General features: G+C 40.4%; 1 protein-coding gene across 4 annotated transcripts in view; it reads left to right on the top strand.

Annotated features, from left to right (window-relative positions):
• FRMD3 (FERM domain containing 3) overlaps positions 1-20,629 on the top strand; it is a 296,683-nt gene that overhangs the window by 128,970 nt on the left and 147,084 nt on the right. For 3 of the 4 annotated variants that reach the window (XM_078062348.1, XM_078062347.1, XM_078062349.1), the window contains exon 2: positions 16,760-16,864. In XM_078062348.1, the coding sequence (XP_077918474.1) occupies positions 16,760-16,864 (105 nt within the window). Of the gene's footprint in view, positions 1-16,759; positions 16,865-20,629 lie in introns of those variants that run through there. The other variant, XM_078062350.1, reaches the window with a different exon arrangement.

The following is a 20,629-nucleotide window of genomic DNA, read 5'->3' as shown; positions in this document are numbered from 1 at the left end:
TTCGATTGACTTGCATTGAACCTATAGTTAAAGTTGGGAAGCACTGACATCTTAGCAATATCGAGTCTTCCTATTCATGAACATGGGATATCTCTCCATTTGTTTAGTCTTTATTTCATTCATCACAATTTTATAGTTTTTCCCACCTAGATTTTATGCATTCTTGTTATATGTACCTAAAGGTGTTCATTTTGCTAATGTAAATGGTGTTGTTAATTTCAGCTCTCAATTGTTCTTGCTGATAACATGGGAAAACTATTCACTTTTGTATATTAGCTTTGTATCCTGCAACCTTGCTATAATCACTTATCAGTTCCAGGAAATTTGTTGTTGATTCTTCTGGGCTTTCTACATAAACAATCATGTAATCTTCAAATAAAGAAAATTTTATTTCTTCCTTCCCAATCTGTATGTCTCCCTGCCCCTTAACGCATTTGCTAGAACTTCCAGTATGATAGTGAATAGAAATGGTGAGAGGGAGCATCCTTGCCTTGTTTTTGATCTTAGGAGGAAAACATTTAGTTTCTCTCCATTAAATACGGTAAGTGTAAGGTTTTGTAGATGTTATCAAGTTGATGTTATCCAGTTATTTCTTTTAAACTATTTGAAAATTTGGGTATAATAACAAAATTAAGCAGACTGGGGTTTAAATATTGACTATGCTATTTTCTAGCTGTGTTGACCTTGGGTAAGTTAATTAGGCTCTCTGAGCCTTGGTTTCTGCACCGTGAAGTGGGGGGGAAGGGGGAATCCATTGACTTTGCAGAAAGGATTGGAGTTGGAAGACTAAAATTATTCTGAAGTGACTGCCTTCAGGAATTGGGGCTGTCAAGGACACTAAACCCCAAAATGGGAAGAAGAAAAAAGTGGGGGAAGGAAAAATCTCTTGAGCACTGAGAAGTGGCAGAAATTTCTAAGAGCTGAAACATCAAATATGATTCCTCAAGCATTGGGATGGATCTGTGTGTCAGAAGAGAAATGACCCTATGACTGAGTGTAGACACACAGCCCATCCTTTAGAGTGAAAGATGTGGAACCCAGGGGAGGTAACAGTGGCAAAAAACACCCCAAAGAAAAGCAAAGAGAAGGAAACATTACCAAGTCCAGGGCACCTTGCCTCTGTATTCGACTATGACCCTCCTTCAGAAGACACATTCAGAACCCAGGCAATAGAGTGGTCAACCTGTTCTGGCTGCTGCTTTTTTTCATGGCTGTACTTATTCTCCAGTTTTCTTCCCTAGGGCTTCTTAAAATGTCCCCAACCTTGATACTACTAAGCCTCTAGCTGTGAGGATGGCAGTATATTTCTGTTTTCTCCGAGGGTGTAGGGGCCACCAGGGACTTGAGATCTGCAGTTGGGTTTTGACTCTCTTCCAGTGAGCCTCATTGGGCTAGGTGGCCACTTGTGTTTTGCCTTTTATTTTTGCAGCGAGATTCTCACTTTCAGGAAACTATTGATTCCCTGCCTGCCTCCCTGCTGTGAATGTCTGGATTTGGTAATTTTGTTATTTTCTCATTTTCAGGTCACTGCTACAGTCCTAATACTCTCCCATCCCCCAACTTATGATTATTTATTGTACACAAAAATGCCTTTAATCCATCTAGCCTGTATTTTCATTTATCTTAGTCATAATATACAATTACTATATGGTAGATGTATATTCAGAATTAGGTACTTCAGCTTCCTAATCCTTGGTTTTACCTTTTATACATCTGAAAATATTTGAGTAATACAAATCAACATTTTTATTAAAGTGTATTTGACACACAGTATTCCATATTGACACACAATAGTACAGTTTCAAGTGTACACCATAGTGATTCAACAAGTTTATACATTATGCTGTGCTCACCACAATTGTAGCTACCCTCTGTCACTGTACAACATGATCACAATACCATTGACTGTATGCCCCATGCTGTACGTTTTATTACTGTGACTTAGTTTTTCAGCTATAAAATGAGTTTCTTCCACTTTCCCTCACCCACTTGCCCATCCTTCCATCCACCCCTCTCCTCTGGGAACCATTAGTTTCTCTGTATTTATGACTTATGGGTCTGTTTCTGCTTTTTATTTGTTTTGTTTTTTAGATTCCACAGATAAGTGAAATCATGATAGTTTTCTGACTTATTTTACATTATTTCACTTAGCATAATATCCTCTAGCTCCATCCATGTTATTGCAGATAGCAAGATCTCATTTTTATGGCGTGTGTGTGTGTGTTCAACATCTTTTTTTATCCACTCATCTATTGATAGACACTTGGGTTCCTTCCATATCTTAGCTATTGTAAATAATGCTGCAATAAACAGAAGGATTTGTATCCTTCTGAATTAGTGTTTTCATTTTCTTTGGGTAAATACCCAGTGGTGGAATTACTGGGTCATGTGGTATTTTTATTTTTAATTTTTTTGAGGACCCTCCATGTGGTTTTCCACAGTAGCTGTACCAATTTACATTCCCACCAACAGTGCACAAGTGCTCCACTTTTCCACATCCTCACCAACACTTGTTATTTCTTTTTGATTCTAGCCATTCTGACAGGAGTGGGGTGATAGTTCATTGTGGTTTTGGTTTGCATTTTCCTGATGCGTCATATTGAGCATCTTTTCATATATCTGTTGGCTACACGGTCTGTTGTAAGTCTTTGGAAAAATGTCTATTCAGGTCCTTTGTTCATTTTTTAAAAATGATTTTATTAGAGAGGGGGAGAGAGAGAGCGCGAGAACAAGCGGGGGGGAGGGGCAGAGGTAGAGGGAGAAGTAGGCTCCCCACTGAGAGCAGGGAGCCCAACATGGGGCTCAATCCGAAGACCCCAGGATTGTGACCTGAGCCGAAGGCAGATGCTTAACTGACTGAGCCACCCAGGCGTCCCTCCTCTACTCATTTTTAAATTGTATTGTTTGGGATTTTTTTGGTGTTGCGTTGCAGTTCTTCATATAGTTTGGGTATTAACTATTCATATAGTTTGGATTAATTAAGGATATAATAATATATCCTTATTAGATATATCATGTACAGATAAATATCTTGTTTGGTTGGTTGCCTTTTGTTGATGGTTTCCCTTGATGTGTAAAAGCTTTTTATTTTGGTATAGCCCCAATAGTTTATTTTTGTTTTTGTTTCCCATGCTTTAAGAGACCTATCTAGAAAAATGTTGCTATGGCCAATGTCAGAGATTACTACCTATGTTTTCTTCTGGGAGTTTTATGGTTTCAGGTCTCACATTCAGGTCTTCAATCCATTTTGCGTTTATTTTGTGTATGGTGTAAGAAAGTGGCCCAGTTTCATTCTTTTGCATGTAGCTGTCTGGTTTTCCCAGCATCATTTTCCCCATCAAATCAAAACAACTTTTAAAAGGTTCAACTATGAGGGGTCCCTCTGTTCTTGTCTTTCTTTACATTTCTCCCTGTTTAAACAGCTTTAATATTACTTCTTTCCTCATTGTCTTGGGATAATGCCATTTTCTGAATGAATGTCCCAGCCAAATATCAAATACCAGTTACTGTCTGCAATGGGAAGGAATAATTAACAAAGTAATACTTGATATTTAAAATCCAATTATAAAAGTGAATTTCTTTCTAAAGAAATGCTTGGTTTTGGTTAAATCTATGGTGTCTACCATAACAAAATATACATATTTATGCAGATATGCTTGAAGTTTTTTTAGCAGAGATATAAGTAGAGCTTATAAAAAGGTTCAATCAAGCCACAATATATTTTTTAAGATTTTATTTTTTTATTTTTAATTTTTAATTTATTTTATTATTATTATGCTATGTTAATCACCATACATTACATCATTAGTTTTTGATGTTCCATGATTCATTGTTTGCGTATAACACCCAGTGTTCCATGCAGAACGTGCCCTCTTTAATACCCATCACCAGGCTAACCCATCCTCCCACCCCCCTATTTTTTTAAGATTTTGAGAGAGAGAGAGCGGGAGGAGAAGCAGAGGGAAAGGGACAAGCAGACTCTGCACTGAGTGCAGAGCCCAATGTGGGGCTCCATCCCACACCCTAAGACCATGACCTGAGCCGAAACCAAGAGTTGGACACTCAACTGACTGATCCACCCAGGTGCCCCAGGGCACAATATTTCTTAAATTAACTAATGCTTGTCCTTCACATTAGAAGCAGAACTATTCAGTTCACCAGTTTCTCATTACTGTTCTATTTATCTGCTTATGAAAATCAATGGATTGAGGATGTTAATTCACAAAAGAAATGCAACTTCTAGGGAGAAGACCTACTCTTGGTAGCAAACCAAGCATTCAGTTTGCCGTTCAGGGCCTTACATTTGTCTAGAAGCCCCTTTGAAGTTTCTAGGTATCCAGATGGGAATTGGATTCTTCCTTCCCTGTAGAAGAATCAGGAGAGACTGACAATTCCGTTCTTCCCCAAATGTGTATCTGTGCAGGCTGCCCCTTTCATGAGCAACTCATGTGAACATAGGATGCTGAGCAACAGGGCCCTTTGAACAAAAGTCTCAAAGCCTTAATTACCAGAAAACAAGGTCTGGTAGTCCCACTTCTGTTTGTCATAGAGGATTCCTGGGGGGTATAGTGCCTGCCCCAGAATGAACTATTCCTGGTGTCTTGGGTCTGTGTTTCTGATTCTTTTTTTTTTTTTTTAAGATTTTCTTTATTCATGAAAGACGGGGGGTGGAGGGGCAGAGGGAGAAGCAGGCTCTCCATGGAGCAGGGAGCCCAATGCAGGATTTGATCCCAGAATCCTGGGGTCACCACCTGAGCCAAAGGCAAATGCCCAATCAACTGAGCCACCCAGGCGCTCTGTGTTTCTGATTCTTGTGGATGTTATCTACTCCCCTCATCCCAGTGATCTTCCCTAAAGTCTCTGGTCTATGTTGGACCCTTCTTCCCCACCAAAGGGTACTAGGACGTCAGTGGCTACACAGCCTTAGGGAGCAGCTCAAGCTGTGTCCACTGAGGACTTCTTCTGTCTGTGAGGATGCTCCCAAGCACTTTAAAGGAAAACTCCAGGAACACTTTGAAAGCCTCTAATTTGCCTCCGATCAGGGTTGTAAACTCAGATTTTTCCAGAGATCAGGGAACTGTGGGAAATGGAAGATGTGGAAGACCCCAGGGTAGGTGGGAGTATGGTAGACTGCAAAGTTCACTCTGCATGGAAAGGAGAGCTGATCCTGAGCTTCAGCAGACCTTCATGGTCCAGCTTCCAGACCCTCCAGCTTTTCAAGAGCAACCAGCATTCAGATATTCTGAGCAGGCTCCCAATTTAAAGATACAAAAACACTATTTTGGTCAAATAGAACACGGTAGATGGACTCTGCTCCTTGGTTCATTAGTTGATAATTTCTGTGATTGTGTTTCCCGTTGGCCCTATTGATTCACTTTCTTTCTTGAGTGAAAATTTTGGGTGCAGTCAGCAGAAAAACCAATTTGTACTAGTTGAAACAACAAGGTATTTTGTTGGCAGACCTGGAGGTTCGCACAAAAAGTGAGCATCATGTTGGGTGATCTGGAGACACAGACACCCATCTCCCTGTGAATATTTTTGCTCCGCCCTGTGTTGGATTCATCCTCAGGCTGGTTTTTAACATGGCTGCAGCAGTTCCAGGCCTCACACCTTTGTATAACAACATCCAGAGCGGAAGAGAAAGTCTCTTTGGGAAGCTCTCTCAGGAGAGCCAACAAGAGCTATTCAAGAAACCCCAATTGCTCCTCATGTCTCATTGGCCTAAACCGGGACATATGTCCTTTCATGAACCAATCAGACAAGAAGGGTGGGATTCCCCTTACACCAGCCACGCTGGAGGTGGGGGTGAGTCATAGTTCCCTGAGCCTCACAGACTTTGCATGTACTTGTGTGCATGTATGTTACGTGTGTCTATGCATGTGTGCCTACCTGAACAAAATCTGGGTTCTATTAGAAAAGACAAAGGGGTGTGTGGATGCTGGGCAATTAACCAATGAAATCTATAATGTGGTTTATATTTTATAATAAACTGCCTTTTTCCAGGCCTCATGTTGTGTAGATAACCCAGTGCCCCTTTCTCTCAGTGTCTAAGTTCTAGTAACTGGGGCACTGGATGCTGCTCCCAAATTCTTCTATTGTTGCTTCTGTGTCCATAGAGAATGGTGGCAGATAGGCAAATTGAGTTCCTACAATATCTTGGGCATAGGTGGTGGCCCTGGGTTTGACATCCTTACCAACAAACTTAACATTTCTGGATTGATTTTTTTTTTTTTTTTATTCTATAACACATGGGGAGAATATTAGCCACTTCAGTAGGTTGTCAGGATTTTATTTTATTTTATTTTATTTTTTAAAGATTTTATTTATTTATTTGAGAGGGAGAATGAGAGACAGCATGAGAGGGAGGAGGGTCAGAGGGAGAAGCAGACTCCCTGCCGAGCAGGGAGCCCGATGCGGGACTCGATCCCGGGACTCCAGGATCATGACCTGAGCCGAAGGCAGTCGCTTAACCAACTGAGCCACCCAGGCGCCCGGTTGTCAGGATTTTAAATACAACGTTTGTAACCCAGTTCTTGGTGTATGGTAAGTGTTCAATGAGTAGTAATTATCATGAGGTTTATACTTTCATTCCTGAAGGTAGCTATTTGAACTCTAAATCTTGATTTGTAGCAATACATTAAGTAGTTTTGGATTGATACTCTTCTCCTTCTCACTTAACCAGAATCTGAAAGGTAGTAAAATGTCTTGCCTTTGAGGTTTAGGAATTAGGGATTGAAATCTGCCATGCTTTTTCACTGAAGACAAGCCATGGCTGATTTAGCCAATTGAGTTCACTTGCTCCTCTTGAAGGACAAATATTTTGTTTTTACTTCAGTCGAACTAGGGAGTTGAAGTAAATGCATCATCAGCAATTAGTTGTAAGAGGAGTTGAGCAACAGAATTGAGTTCTTTGTCTCTTTGTTCACTTTTTCTTCCCCAGAGGCCAGTTCTGGGAGGTAAATACTGTTCCCCTCACCTTCTTTGTATCTAAAAGGATCCATAAAATTGGATACAAAGATTTAAGATTCAGATTATTCTTAATATTATCAGTAATGACCTCTTACTCTGGTATGTGCTTTGCAGAATACAAAATGCTTTCACATATTATAAACTAGAGTTTTAAGATCTGTGAGATTATAAATTATGTTTTGTACACTATTTCAAATCCCTGTCCCAGTGTCTTGCAAAATAGAGGTTTAATAACTACATGAATGAGTCTCAAATCTACCCCAAGAGATTATTCTGAAAGTTACCATTCTTTCTTTTTTTAATTTAATTTTATTATGTTATGTTAATCACCATACCTTACATCATTAGTTTTTGATGTAATGTTCCATGATTCATGTTTGCATTTAACACACAGTGCTCCATTCAATATGTGCCCTCTTTAATACCCATCACCAGGCTAACCCATCCCCCCACCCCCCTCCCCTCTAGAACCCTCTGTTTGTTTCTCAGAGTCCATAGTCTCTCATGGTTCGTCTCCCCTTCCGATTTCCCCCCTTCATTTTTCCCTTCCTACTATCTTTTTTTTTTTTTGTGAACATATAATGTATTATTTGTTTCAGAGGTACAGGTCTGTGATTCATCAGTCTTACACAATTCACAGCGCTCACCATAGCACATACCCTCCCCGATGTCTATCACCCAGCCACCCCATCCCTCCCACCCCCCACCACTCCAGCAACCCTCAGTTTGTTTCCTGAGATTAAGAATTCCTCATATCAGTGAGATCATATGATACATGTCTTTCTCTGATTGACTTATTTCGCTTAGCATAATACCATCTAGTTCCATCCACGTCATTGCAAATGGCAAGATTTCGTTTTTTTTTTTTTTTTTTTTTTTTGATGGCTGCATAATATTCCATTGTATATATATACCACATCTTTATCTGTTCATCTGTTGATGCACATCTTGGCTCTTTCCATAGTTTGGCTATTGTGGACATTGCTGCTGTACACATCAGGGTGCACGTACCCCTTCGGATCACTACATTTGTATCTTTGGGGTAAATACCCAGTAGTGCAATTGCTGGGTCATATGGTAGCTCTATTTTCAACTTTTTGAGGACCCTCCATACTGTTTTCCAGAGTGGCTGCGCCAGCTTGCATTCCCACCAACAGTGTAGGAGGGTTCCCCTTTCTATGCATCCTCACCAACATCTGTTGTTTCCTGACTTGTTAATTTTAGCCATTCTGACTGGTGTGAGGTGGTATCTTGTTGAGGTTTTGATTTGGATTTCCCTCATGCCGAGTGATGTTGAGCACTTTATGTGTCTGTTGGCCATTTGGATGTCTTCTTTGCAGAAATGTCTGTTCATGTCTTCTGCCCATTTCTTGATTGGATTATTTGTTCTTTGGGTGTTGAGTATGGTAAGTTCTTCATAGATTTGGATACTAGCCCTTTATCTGATATGTCATTTGCAAATATCTTCTCCCATTCTGTCAGTTGTCTTTTGGTTTTGTTGACTGTTTCCTTTGCTGTGCAAAAGCTTTTTATCATGATGAAGTCCCAATAGTTCATTTTTGCCCTTGCTTCCCTTGCCTTTGGCGATGTTTCTAGGAAGAAGTGGCTGCAGCTGAGGTCGAAGAGGTTGCTGCCTGTGTTCTCCTTTAGGATTTTGATGGACTCCTGTCTCCCATTTAGGTCTTTCATCCATTTTGAGTCTATTTTTGTGTGTGGTGTAAGGAAATGGTCCAGTTTTATTCTTCTGCATGTGGCTGTCCAATTTTCCCAACACCATTTGTTGAAGAGACTGTCTTTTTTTCCGTTGGACATTCTTTCCTGCTTTGTCGAAGATTAGTTGACCATAGAGTTGAGGGTCCATTTCTGGGCTCTCTATTCTGTTCCATTGATCTAGGTGTCTGTTTTTGTGCCAGTACCATACTGTCTTGATGATTACAGGTTTGTAGTAGAGCTTGAAGTCCGGAATTGTGATGCCACCAGCTTTGTTTTTCTTTTTCAACATTCCTCTGGCTATTCGGGGTCTTTTCTGGTTCCATACAAATTTTAGGATTATTTTTTCCATTTCTTTGAAAAAAGTGGATGGTATTTTGATAGGGATTGCATTAAATGTGTAGATTCCTCTAGGTAGCATTGACATCTTCCCAATATTTGTTCTTCCAATCCATGAGCATGGAACGTTTTTCCATTTCTTTGTGTCTTCCTCAATTTCTTTCAGGAGTATTTTATAGTTTTCTGAGTACAGATTCTTTGCCTCTTTGGTTAGATTTATTCCTAGGTATCTTATGGTTTTGGGTGCAATTGTTAATGGGATTGGCTCCTTAATTTCTTCTGTCTTGTTGTTGGTGTATAGGAATGCCACTGATTTCTGTGCATTGATTTTATATCCTGCCACTTTACTGAATTCCTGTATGAGTTCTAGCAGTTTTGGGGTGGAGTCTTTTGGGTTTTCCACATAAATATCATACCATCTGCAAAGAGTGAGAGTTTGACTTCTTCTTTGCAGATTCGGATGCCTTTTATTTCTTTTTGTTGTCTGATTGCTGTGGCTAGTACTTCTAGTACTATGTTGAATAGCAGTGGTGATAGTGGACATCCCTGCTGTGTTCCTGACCTTAGGGGGAAAGCTTTCAGTTTTTCCTCACTGAGAATTATATTCACTGTGAGTTTTTCATAGATGGCTTTTATGATATTGAGGTATGTACCCTCTATCCCTACACTCTGAAGAGTTTTAATCAAGAAAGGATGCTTTACTTTGTCAAATGCTTTTTCTGCATCTATTGAGAGGATCATATGGTTCTTGTTCTTTCTTTTATTAATGTATCACATTGATTGATTTGCGGATATTGAACCAACCTTGCAGCCCAGGGATAAATCCCACTTAGTCGTGGTGAATAATCCTTTCAATGTACTGTTGGATCCTTTTGGCTAGTATTTTGGTGAGAATTTTTGCATCCATGTTCATCAGGGATATTGGTCTGCAATTCTCCTTTTTGATGGGATCTCTTTGTCTGATTTTGGGATCAAGGTAATGCTGGCCTCATAAAATGAGTTTGGAAGTTTTCCTTCCATTTCTATTTTTTGGGAACAGTTTCAGAAGAATAGGTATTAATTCTTTAAATGTTTGGTAGAATTCCCCTGGGAAGCCATCTGGCCCTGGGCTCTTGTTTGTTGGGAGATTTTTTATTATTGCTTCAATTTCCTTGCTGATTATGGGTCTGTTCAGGTTTTCTGTTTCTTCCTGGTTCAGGTTTGGTAGTTGATACATCTCTAGGAATGCATCCATTTCTTCCAGATTATCTAATTTGCTGGCATATAGTTGCTCATAATAAGTTCTTAAAATTGTTTGTATTCCTTTGGTGTTGGTTGTGATCGCTCCTCTTTCATGATTTTATTTATTTGGGTCATTTCTCCTTTCTTTTTGATAAGTCTGGCCAGGGATTTATCAATCTTATTAATTCTTTCAAAGAACCACCTCTTAGTTTCGTTGATCTGTTCTACTGTTCTTTTGGTTTCTCTTTCATTGATTTCTGCTCTGATCTTTATTATTTCTCTTCTCCTGCTGGGTTTAGGCTTTATTTGCTGTTCCTTCTCCAGCTCCTTTAGGTGTAGGGTTAGGTTGTGTATTTGAGACCTTTCTTGTTTCTTGAGAAAGGCTTGTATTGCTATATACTTTCCTCTTAGGACTGCCTTTGCTGCATCCCAAAGATTTTGAACAGTTGTGTTTTCATTTTCATTTGTTTCCATGAATTTTTTAAATTCTTCTTTAATTTCCCGGTTGACCCATTCATTCTTTAGTAGGATGCTCTTTAGCCTCCATGTATTTGAGTTCTTTCTGACTTTCCTCTTGTGACTGAGTTCTAGTTTCAAAGCACTGTGGTCCGAAAATATGCAGGGAATGATCCCAGTCTTTTGGTACCAGTTGAGACCTGATTTGTGACCTAGGATGTGATCTATTCTGGAGAATGTTCCATGGGCACTAGAGAAGAATGTGTGTTCTGTTGCTTTGGGATGGAATGTTCTGAATATATCTGTGAAGTCCATTTGGTCCAGTGTGTCATTTAAAGTCTTTATTTCCTTGTTGATCTTTTGCTTAGATGATCTGTCCAATTCAGTGAGGGGGGTGTTAAAGTCCCCCACTATTATTGTATTGTTGTCAATGTGTTTCTTTGCTTTTGTTATCAATTGCCTTATATAATTGGCTGCTCCCATGTTAGGGGCATAGATATTTACAATTGTTAGATCTTCTTGTTGGATAGACCCTTTAAGTAGGATATAGTGTCCTTCCTCATCTCTTATTACAGTCTTTGGTTTAAAATCTAATTTGTGTGATATAAGGATTGCCACCCCAGCTTTCTTTTGGTGTCCATTAGCATGGTAAATTGTTTTCCACCCCCTCACTTTAAATCTGGAGGTGTCTTTGGGTCTAAAATGAGTCTCTTGCAGACAGCATATCAATGGGTCTTGTTTTTTTATCCAATCTGATAGCTTGTGTCTTTTAATTGGGGTATTTAGCCCATTTACATTCAGGGTAACTATTGAAAGATATGAATTTAGTGCCTTTGTATTGCCTGTAAGGTGACTGTTACTGTATATTGTCTGTGTTCCTTTCTGGTCTATGTTGCTTTTAGGCTCTCTCTTTGCTTAGAGGACCCCTTTCAATATTTCTTGTAGGGCTGGTTTCGTGTTTGCAAATTCTTTTAGGTTTTGTTTGTCCTGGAAGCTTTTTATCTCTCCTTCTATTTTCAATGACAGCCTAGCTGGATATAGTATTCTTGGCTGCATATTTTTCTCATTTAGTGCTCTGAATATATCATGCCAGTCCTTTCTGGCCTGCCAGGTCTCTGTGGATAGGTCTGCTGCCAATCTAATATTTTTACCATTGTAGTTTGCAGACCTCTTGTCCCGAGCTGCTTTCAGGATTTTCTCTTTGTCCCTGAGACTTGTAAGTTTTATTATTAGATGTCGGGGTGTTGACCTATTTTTATTGATTTTTGAGGGGTGTTCTCTGTGCCTCCTGGATTTTGATGCCTGTTTCCTTCCCCAAATTAGGGAAGTTCTCTGCTATAATTTGCCCCAATATACCTTCTGCCCCTCTCTTTTTCTTCTTCTTCTGGGATCCCAATTATTCTAATATTGTTTTGTCTTATGTTATCACTTATCTCTCGAATTCTGCCCTCGTGATCCAGTAGTTTGTCTCTTTTTCTCAGCTTCTTTATTTTCCATCATTTGGTCTTCTATCTCACTGATTCTCTCTTCTGCCTCATTTATCCTAGCAGTTAGAGCCTCCATTTTTTATTGCACTTCATTAATAGCCTTTTTTATTTTGATTTTAGTTCTTTTATTTCTCCAGAAAGGGTTTCTCTAGTATCTTCCATGCTTTTTTCAAGCCCAGCTAGTATCTTTATAATCATCATTCTGAACTCTAGTTCTGACATCTTACTAATGTCCATATTGATTAGGTCCCTGGCAGTCGGTACTGACTCTTGTTCATTTTTCTGAGATGAGTTTTTCTGTCTTGTCATTTTGTCCAGAGGAGAACAGATGAATGAGAGAACAAAATGCTAACAGGGTAACAATGACCCCAGAAAAATATGTACTAAACAAATCAGAAGAGACCTTCCAGAAAGTGGTCGCTTTTCTCTTCAGAGAGTTGCTGCTACTCTTTTCTTCGATCTCCTATTGAGTTTGTAGGTGTTCAGAATGGTTTGATACCTATCTAGCTGCATTCCTGGGACCAGATGAAATTTAGGTCTCCTACTCTTCCACCATCTTTCTCCCCCTCCCCATTATTTCTTTTACTAGAAGAAATGTAGTATCAGATTTCATGACTTGCTTAAGGTCAGCCAAGTAGTAAGTGTTGGAAACAGAACTCTAACATAGTGGCCTCTTCTTTCTTTCCGGTACATACTTTAGGGTGGGGAGGAGAGAGAGGTTTTTTGAAAAGTAAGCTGGTTTGTGATTATAAAAATTAGGTTCTTTTCCAACCTATGGGAAAAGGCCCTGAGAGAATGTGGTTATTGTAAGAAATTCAGGGATACACACACACACGCACATGCACACACACACACACCAGTAATTATCAGAAAATGGGCAGAGAAGGTTGCAAGAGGACCCAGTCCCCTTTACATAGCTGAGGCTCCTAGAGTAATGAAATCCCCAAAGCACCCAGAACCTGGTGGTGATTTAGATCTGACCATCTCGAACTCTTGATGGTGAGAGACCAGTACTAGATTTTGTTCCCTCAATCTGTTTTGGACTAATATGTGTTTAAAAAAAAACAAAACAAATCTCCCTTCCCAAAACACACCCAGTGAAAATAGAATACTCTTAATTTCCACATTTGTTTCATGGAAGACCGGTAACAAAGAGTTGACATTCCCTCACAGTCTATAGACCATATTTTGACTAGCATTGGTTTAGATTTTTAACACATTAAAAAAACTACAGTTGAAAAAATTGTATTCACGATATTTTAGTACAGTATTTGTAAATCAATCCACAGTGTGTTCTAGGTGGTGAGGACCAATAGTATTGGGACATACGTTTAAACATGTGTGGTGAACACATTCTTTGTTCAATGCTGTCAGTGCATTTCTGAGACCTACTGCATAACCTCATTTAGAGACAGCATCCAAAGTCTATACTTAAGGCACTTTCTTGAGGCACAGATCACACACTTATGTCCTAATGTTTTTCTTATGTGCTACTTTTGTGATAAAACATGACTTAGGTAATAGCTCTAAAGAATTTATATTAACTGTTTGAATCTCCCTCCCCCATTTGGTCAGTATTGAAAGGACAACTGTTGTCTTGTGGGAGAATAAAAAATTTGACATTAAAAATTGAAGTCCTTATACTTGAAATCTTCGATAACTATGTCTCCACATAGACATTGAAGGATTTGGGTGAAAGTTGGCTAATTCCACTATGTTTGTGGAATCTCCATCTCCCCTGGGACTTTAGTGTCTTCCAAAGGCTCACTGTCTGTTCCCAGACCCCAGGTTTTCCATGAGAAAAAGCAATTCCTTGTTTATTCACTCCATAACTTCCAGTGTGCCAGGCAGGGTGGTGAACAGTGGCTTCTACTCTCAGGAAGCTCAGGAGGAAGCAAGTGGAGGATTTGAGTCAGTTCAACAGAGTTCCAGGAGTGGGAGTTGGGAACAGACCTAGTGTTCACCCCAAGGCCCTCCCCTGGCATGAGGTGTGTGGAACTGGCGGCTGGACCCCCTCACATACCTGACCCTGAATGAGCTCTTCTGACCCTTGGGCCTGGGCCCGGGTGGTCTTTTATTTAACATAAGAACTGGGCTTCATGCATAGAAGTGATAATAGGAAGTTAAATGCCTTAAGAACTTGGTCCAGATTTCCAGGCAGAGCAGAACGTGAGGCTGTAAGCTGGCTTTCTTGGCAAGAAGCAGTGACACAGAGCATCTCAAGATGACGAGGCTGGCTGGCAGCCCCTAGGCGCAGGGACCATTTTTGTTCCTGAGATTAGAAAACACTTTCATTTTTGTGAGTTGAGGCATAGACAATTCTCCATGGGGAAAATGGGCTTCCCCCCCCCCCCATGACGTCTGCAACCAGGTACAATGTTTGCACTTCTCACACATGGGGGAAATTCCCCTAGACCCATGCTTCTCAAAATGAATGAACATGTGAATTACCAGGATATCTTGCTGAAATGCAAATTAGGTTCAGTTGGTCTGGAGCTGTGCCCGAGATTCTGTGTTTGCAACAAGCTCCCTCCTGGGTGAGGCTGAGGCCACTGCTCTGCGGTATTGCTGGTCTGTGGGCAGAGCTTTTAGGAACAGGGGCCTGGTGGCCTGGAAGCATGGGAACTGGCCTCACCTGCTTTTGTGGAAGATACTGATTTCTGTTTCATCCCCACTTGTGTATTCCACTCAACACAATGTCTACAGTGGCGTTTCCTTTTCTCAAGGGTCTTATGTAATATGAGAGAGTTGTATGTATTGGTTGATGTGTTTAATCATTTTTAAAAAAATCTTTGTTGTGCTTTTAAGTACATCTTCAGGGCAAAATGCTAGCTGTCAGGCACAATCAAGTTCTGCTCAGTCCCACATCATTACAAAGCATTGCTTTGACCCACATATCTTGTGTGTCTCGCATATGGTGGGGGCAGTCCAACATAGTAAATCCTAATGCAGAGAGCTTGGCAATCCAGTCACAGAATGACAGACTCACATGTTATGTTCAGTGATTTGATTCTTCAGCCTCTTAACTGTGGATGCATTAGAGAGTAAATCTGTAAAAGGAACTAAATCCATTGATTATATCGTGGGCATCAGATACAGCTCGTCATTTGAGCTTCCAGGGTTAAAAACAATTAGAAAACTCTGAAAACAAACTCCATTTTGATGCTTTGTCCCTTTTGAGCTACATTAGATGGTTTCAGTAAAGGAAGTAAAGGCTCAAAGTTTATTCAAAATTAAACTCAATGTGATTTCAGGAGAATCGGGGCTTCATATCACAATATGTGTTTATATGCCCCCATCCTTTATTCAGTGCAGTACATCCCAGGCCAGTGAGTGGCTTTTTCATCAACTGTCTGAGCTGATGTTAGTAGTTTCTAATGAAAAGATAATCATGTAACATAGATCAAACTCCTCTTCCAAAATTATTTTTAGTGGATTGGAGGAGTGGCTCACTTAGTGTCTCTAATTTCTTCATTTATTTTTATAGGTCACATTCTACCCCTAAAATATTCCATGGGTCTGTCAGCAACTTTGATTGAAGCAGAAATTAATCTTATCAAATATCTTGATGAAGGCTTGGAAGAGTCCTTGCTATTAACAGGGTTTTGTGGTAATGGTATTCATCTTAATCAGATTTGGCTGACAAATCTCTCACAGAATTTTAGAAGGAAAAATAATCTAACCGACTCATTTTACCCATGTGAAACAGCTGGGGAGTTTGCCTAAGGTCACCTGGGCCTATCCCAGTCTGTCAGCCCCCCCCCCCCCCATCTCCACATCCCTTAAGGACGTGATGCCCTGGCTTTGAGGCCCAAAGCTGCAGGTTTTCCACCTTTCCCAGTGGGGGGCAGGGTGTTCCGTCTAACACCATTCACTGTAGTCCCATAGCATCCAGATTGGGCCTTCTAGCTGAGTTGCAGTGCACTTGCTAGTCTCTGGGGAGACAAAATAGTGTGGTAGGAGCCCCGATTCTATAGCCAGGTGGCCTGGGTCAAATGCTACCTTGCTCTATACAGCTTGTGTGACTTTGGGCAGGCCACCGAGGCTCGGTGCTTCTGTTTCTTTAGATGTAAATTGGGGACCTTCCTCATAGGATCATTATGAAGACTGAGTGAGTGAATACCTGCGGAGCAATTACGGCAAACATTCAGGTGCACTGTATGTGGAATTATATGTGGGTTTGTGAATGGTGGTTCTCCACTAGGTATTGAGTTGTTAAATCAGTGTTCTGAATCATAAATAGCTTTAAAAAGTTAAATGGCCCATAACAGAATAAAATAGAACATATTAGAGTACACTGCATCTATGCAGGGTGTTGTTTGGTGTCTTTTTGGCTCTCTTTTTAGTGTTCCTTTGGCTGTGTGTGTGTGTGTGTGTGTGTGTGTGTAATGGTTCACAGGGTAAAAATGTATTTCTCACTGTGGATTGTAGTTAAGAGTTTAGAAGTCCCTGCTCCAGGGACTGGAGTGAGCTAATCCATTTCTCTAAATGCAGACCTATGGGGTGAATGGGGCACATTTTAGACATGAATGTACAAGATGAGCTCTGGCTGAAACTTAAATGTGCTTCTTTTGCAGAGGGAGACCAAAGGGCAGTTTCTTATTGACCACATCTGCAACTACTACAGCTTGCTGGAGAAGGACTATTTTGGCATTCGTTATGTGGACCCAGAGAAGCAGCGGGTAAGAGCCAACCTCTGTCTGGATCCATTTGGGGGAGTGACTCACACTGTGGGTGACCAAAGAGGTTCCTATCAGAGCAATCAAGATGTATTCTTGTTCTCATGGTTGTTGACCACTTGAAAATGACTGGCCCAGGGTGTGTGTGTGTGTGTGTGTGTGTATGTTTGTAAGAGTTTGGCACTGTTCCCACTGGACTGGGTAGGGCAGGAGAAGGGAAAATTTACCTTAGACCTTTCCGGAAAGCTGCTCCCACTCAGTTCCTGTGTCTTTGAGAAGCTTTGACAAACAGTGGGCTCAAACAGTGACTACATAAAATCTCATTGTGGAGAAAATCCACCTCTCACTATAAAACTATTGGTAGAAAGGGGAACAGGAGAGACTGCTTAATAGGTACAAAGTTTTCTTCTCGGGTCATGAAAATGTTTGGAACTTGATATAGGTGGTGCTTATATGACATTGTGAATGTCTTAAATACCAATTGTACACTTTAAAATGGTTAATTTTATGTTATGTGAATTTCATTTCAATTAAAAAAAAGCTCTTGGCAGATGAAGGGTTAGGATAGTTTGAAAGCTGCTCTTTGAACACCGGTAAATTTGACAGCCCCCATTATATCCTTGTTCCTGGATATACCTGCCCTTGTTGGTATCTGTTGATTTTTGTAAGAGTGAGCAGAGGAGTCTTGCCTTTTGAGTTGGGTACTGTACCAGCATATATATATATATATATATATATATATATATATATATATATATATTCATGACATAATGTTGGATTCAGTGATATATGTCCCTCACATCCTAAAGGTCCCAGGAATCTCCATCCCAGCTCCCACCACCTGGGGTTTCCCATTCCTGTAACCCCGCTGTGGGTCCCAACTATGGATTAGGATGCCCTGTACCTGCTCTGATCTCTTCTTCTTAGCCTTCCCCATGGCCAAGCAGGGCAGTGTGTGTGAAAGGGTCAGCTGTGGGTGGTCTGGGATGGGGGGGACAAGTCCACTCTGCCTTCTTTAATTTGTCTTCCTCCTATTGGTGTCCCTGGTCATCTTTCTCTCCCCTCTTCCCTCTTCACAGTTCCACTTGGTTCTTAGTTTCATATTTACTAAACCAATACAATGAGGAGGGGCTTACAGAGTGTATTCTTGTAAAGGAGCAGGCTGTTTAAGGAACAGATTAGATTTTGTTCTGAAAGCTGGGGAATCGTACTTCGCTTTTAGAGTCCAGTAGGACCTAATCTTCTCTAAACACATACCATGTGGTGGCTCAGAAAGAGATTTTGCTTTCCTATAGCACTTGCAGGAACTCTCTAATGGGCCAAACATTTACCTGAGTGAGAGGGAGGTAGCAGGATACTAGTGAGGATGTAGGACTGACATGAGGTCACAGAGGGGATTCATGTGACATTTTCTACTGTTAACAGTTGTTCCCAGACCTGGCCCTGCAATAAAATCACCTCAGGGGCTTACTAACAATGCTGAGCGTAGACCCTCTTCTGGACCTCCTGAATCGGAATCCTTGGGGCTAGGACCAGGAACATGTATTTTAGCACATCCTGCTTCTACTTTTGAGGCAGCCATCCCAGCTTTGGTCTTCAGGCTGATGTTGGGGACCATGGCATAAAGATATTCATAGATATAGCTTCTTGTGGCTTATGAAGATATTACCCTTTTTTGGAGAGAGAAACAGGTTCATAGATAGCTGCCCAAGGTCTCACAGCTAGTAAGTGATGGAGGGAGTATTGAGTTCCCTGTGGGTCAAACAGACTCTGTTAGATGACTCATATAGTCAACTAACCACCACTGAATATAGATTCTTTTTGTGCAAAATCCCATCCTAAACTCTAAACAAGCAACCTTCAGAAGTAATTCTAGCTACCATTAGTTGAGCATCTGTCATATGCCAGGAATTCTGTCATGGTCTCTAGTCTTCTCTACAACACTGTAAGGAAGGGGAAAACTGAAGTACGGAGGGTCAGTGGCTTGTCTAAGGCTACGTGGCTAGTAATTAATGGTGGAAGGATGATATCTGAACTCACATTCTTTCCACCCATCTCCCAAGTGAAAATTTGAAACCTAACCTAGACCAGGGATTTGTAGACCTTTTCCATAAAGGACTAGATAGAAAATATTTTCACTTTGTGACCCATACAACCTCTGTCATAATTTTTCAATTATTTTATTCTAGTGGAAAGCGGCCATAGACTATACCTAAATTAATGGACGTAGCTGTGTTCTAATAAAACTTTTTTTCCAATAAAAGTATTTTTTTTAAATTTTTTTATTGTTATGTTAATCCCCATACATTACATCATTAGTTTTAGATATAGTGTTCCATGATTCATTGTTTGTGCATAACACCCAGTGCTCCATGCAGAACGTGCCCTCCTCAATACCCATCACCAGGCTAACCCATCCTCCCACCCCCCTCCCCTCTAGAACCCTCAGTTTGTTTTTCAGAGTCCATTGTCTCTCATGGTTCTTCTCCCCCTCCGATTTCCCCCCCTTCATTCTTCCCCTCCTGCTACATTCTTCTTCTTCTTTTTTTCTTTCTTAACATATATTGCATTATCCAATAAAAGTATTTTATAAATAGGCAACTAGCCATAGTTTGCTGACCCTTAGCCTAGATAATATCTGGAAACCACTTTAATGCATAAGCTGTTTTTATTTCTTTTGACTCATTGGGAAGATATTAGATAACCTATTAAGAGAAGTCTTTAGAATTGGAATCAGATGTTGGTATGAACTCACGGTTTTTCAAAAAATATATACATAGACACAGAAATATAGATGTGCGTGTGTGCATGTGGGCTAGTATGTGTACGTATATAGTTCCCAGTTCTGTTTTCTGAGATGGCCTAGAATCAATGACACTACAGTAGCAGTGAGCACACGTACCCCCTAGATCTTGTTTTCTAAATATCCTTTTCTAATAAAAGGAACAAGCGCTCCTTGAAAACATGTCTGATTCTAGGGCAGAGTCAGGGACATCACAAGATGAGCCTGGAGCAAGTTGTCATGCCAGAAAGTTAGGAACTGCTCAGAAGATAAAAGGTCACTAGAATGACGCAGAACCAACCTGAAAGAACTGCTAGTGGCCAAAAATGGAAAATTAGACGGACAAAAAAGAAATAACAATAGCATTGGATTATAGTCCATAAAGTAAAATATCCATGCGCCATATGGATATAAGTAATTGAATAAATAAATAAAAGGGGAGAAGAGATAGCTCTTTCTTACAGATGAATTCCAGTTAATATAAGTGTAGAAGGAATGAGAGATGATTGTACACAATGATTGTTGTGTACAAGCTTCATTGATGAATGCTAAAATTAGTGGGCAGAAGTTTGAGGAGAAACAAGATATCTGTATAGTCCCAAAGTACTCCTCCCCGCCCCCCATATCTTTTGATTACAAAGGGAGAAAGACTAACTTCATAGTGGCGAAACCTGGCAGGCACCACTTTAACCAAGCCATCAAGGTTATCACCAGGGAGAAGACATTCCAATATCATGTACCCCCTGATGATCCTGCACTGAGGAGGGCACGTCGTCCCTGTGGTATTCTTCCCAATAATGCTTCACTTCATTCAAATCTTGAGGAAATGTAGGAGAGCCTGAAGGGAGAGACATTCTCCAGAACAACTTAACTGTATTCTTCAAAAGTATTGAAGTCATGAAAGACAAGGAAAGACTGTGGAACTCTCATAGATTAGAGAGACACATCAACTAAGGCCATGTGGGATTCTGGATTGGATTCTGGAA

This window comes from Halichoerus grypus, chromosome 14 (assembly GCF_964656455.1).
Source record: "Halichoerus grypus chromosome 14, mHalGry1.hap1.1, whole genome shotgun sequence".
Lineage (NCBI taxonomy): Eukaryota > Metazoa > Chordata > Mammalia > Carnivora > Phocidae > Halichoerus > Halichoerus grypus.
The sequence above is the reverse complement of the archived record's forward strand: the minus strand, read 5'-3'. Positions and strand labels throughout refer to the sequence as shown.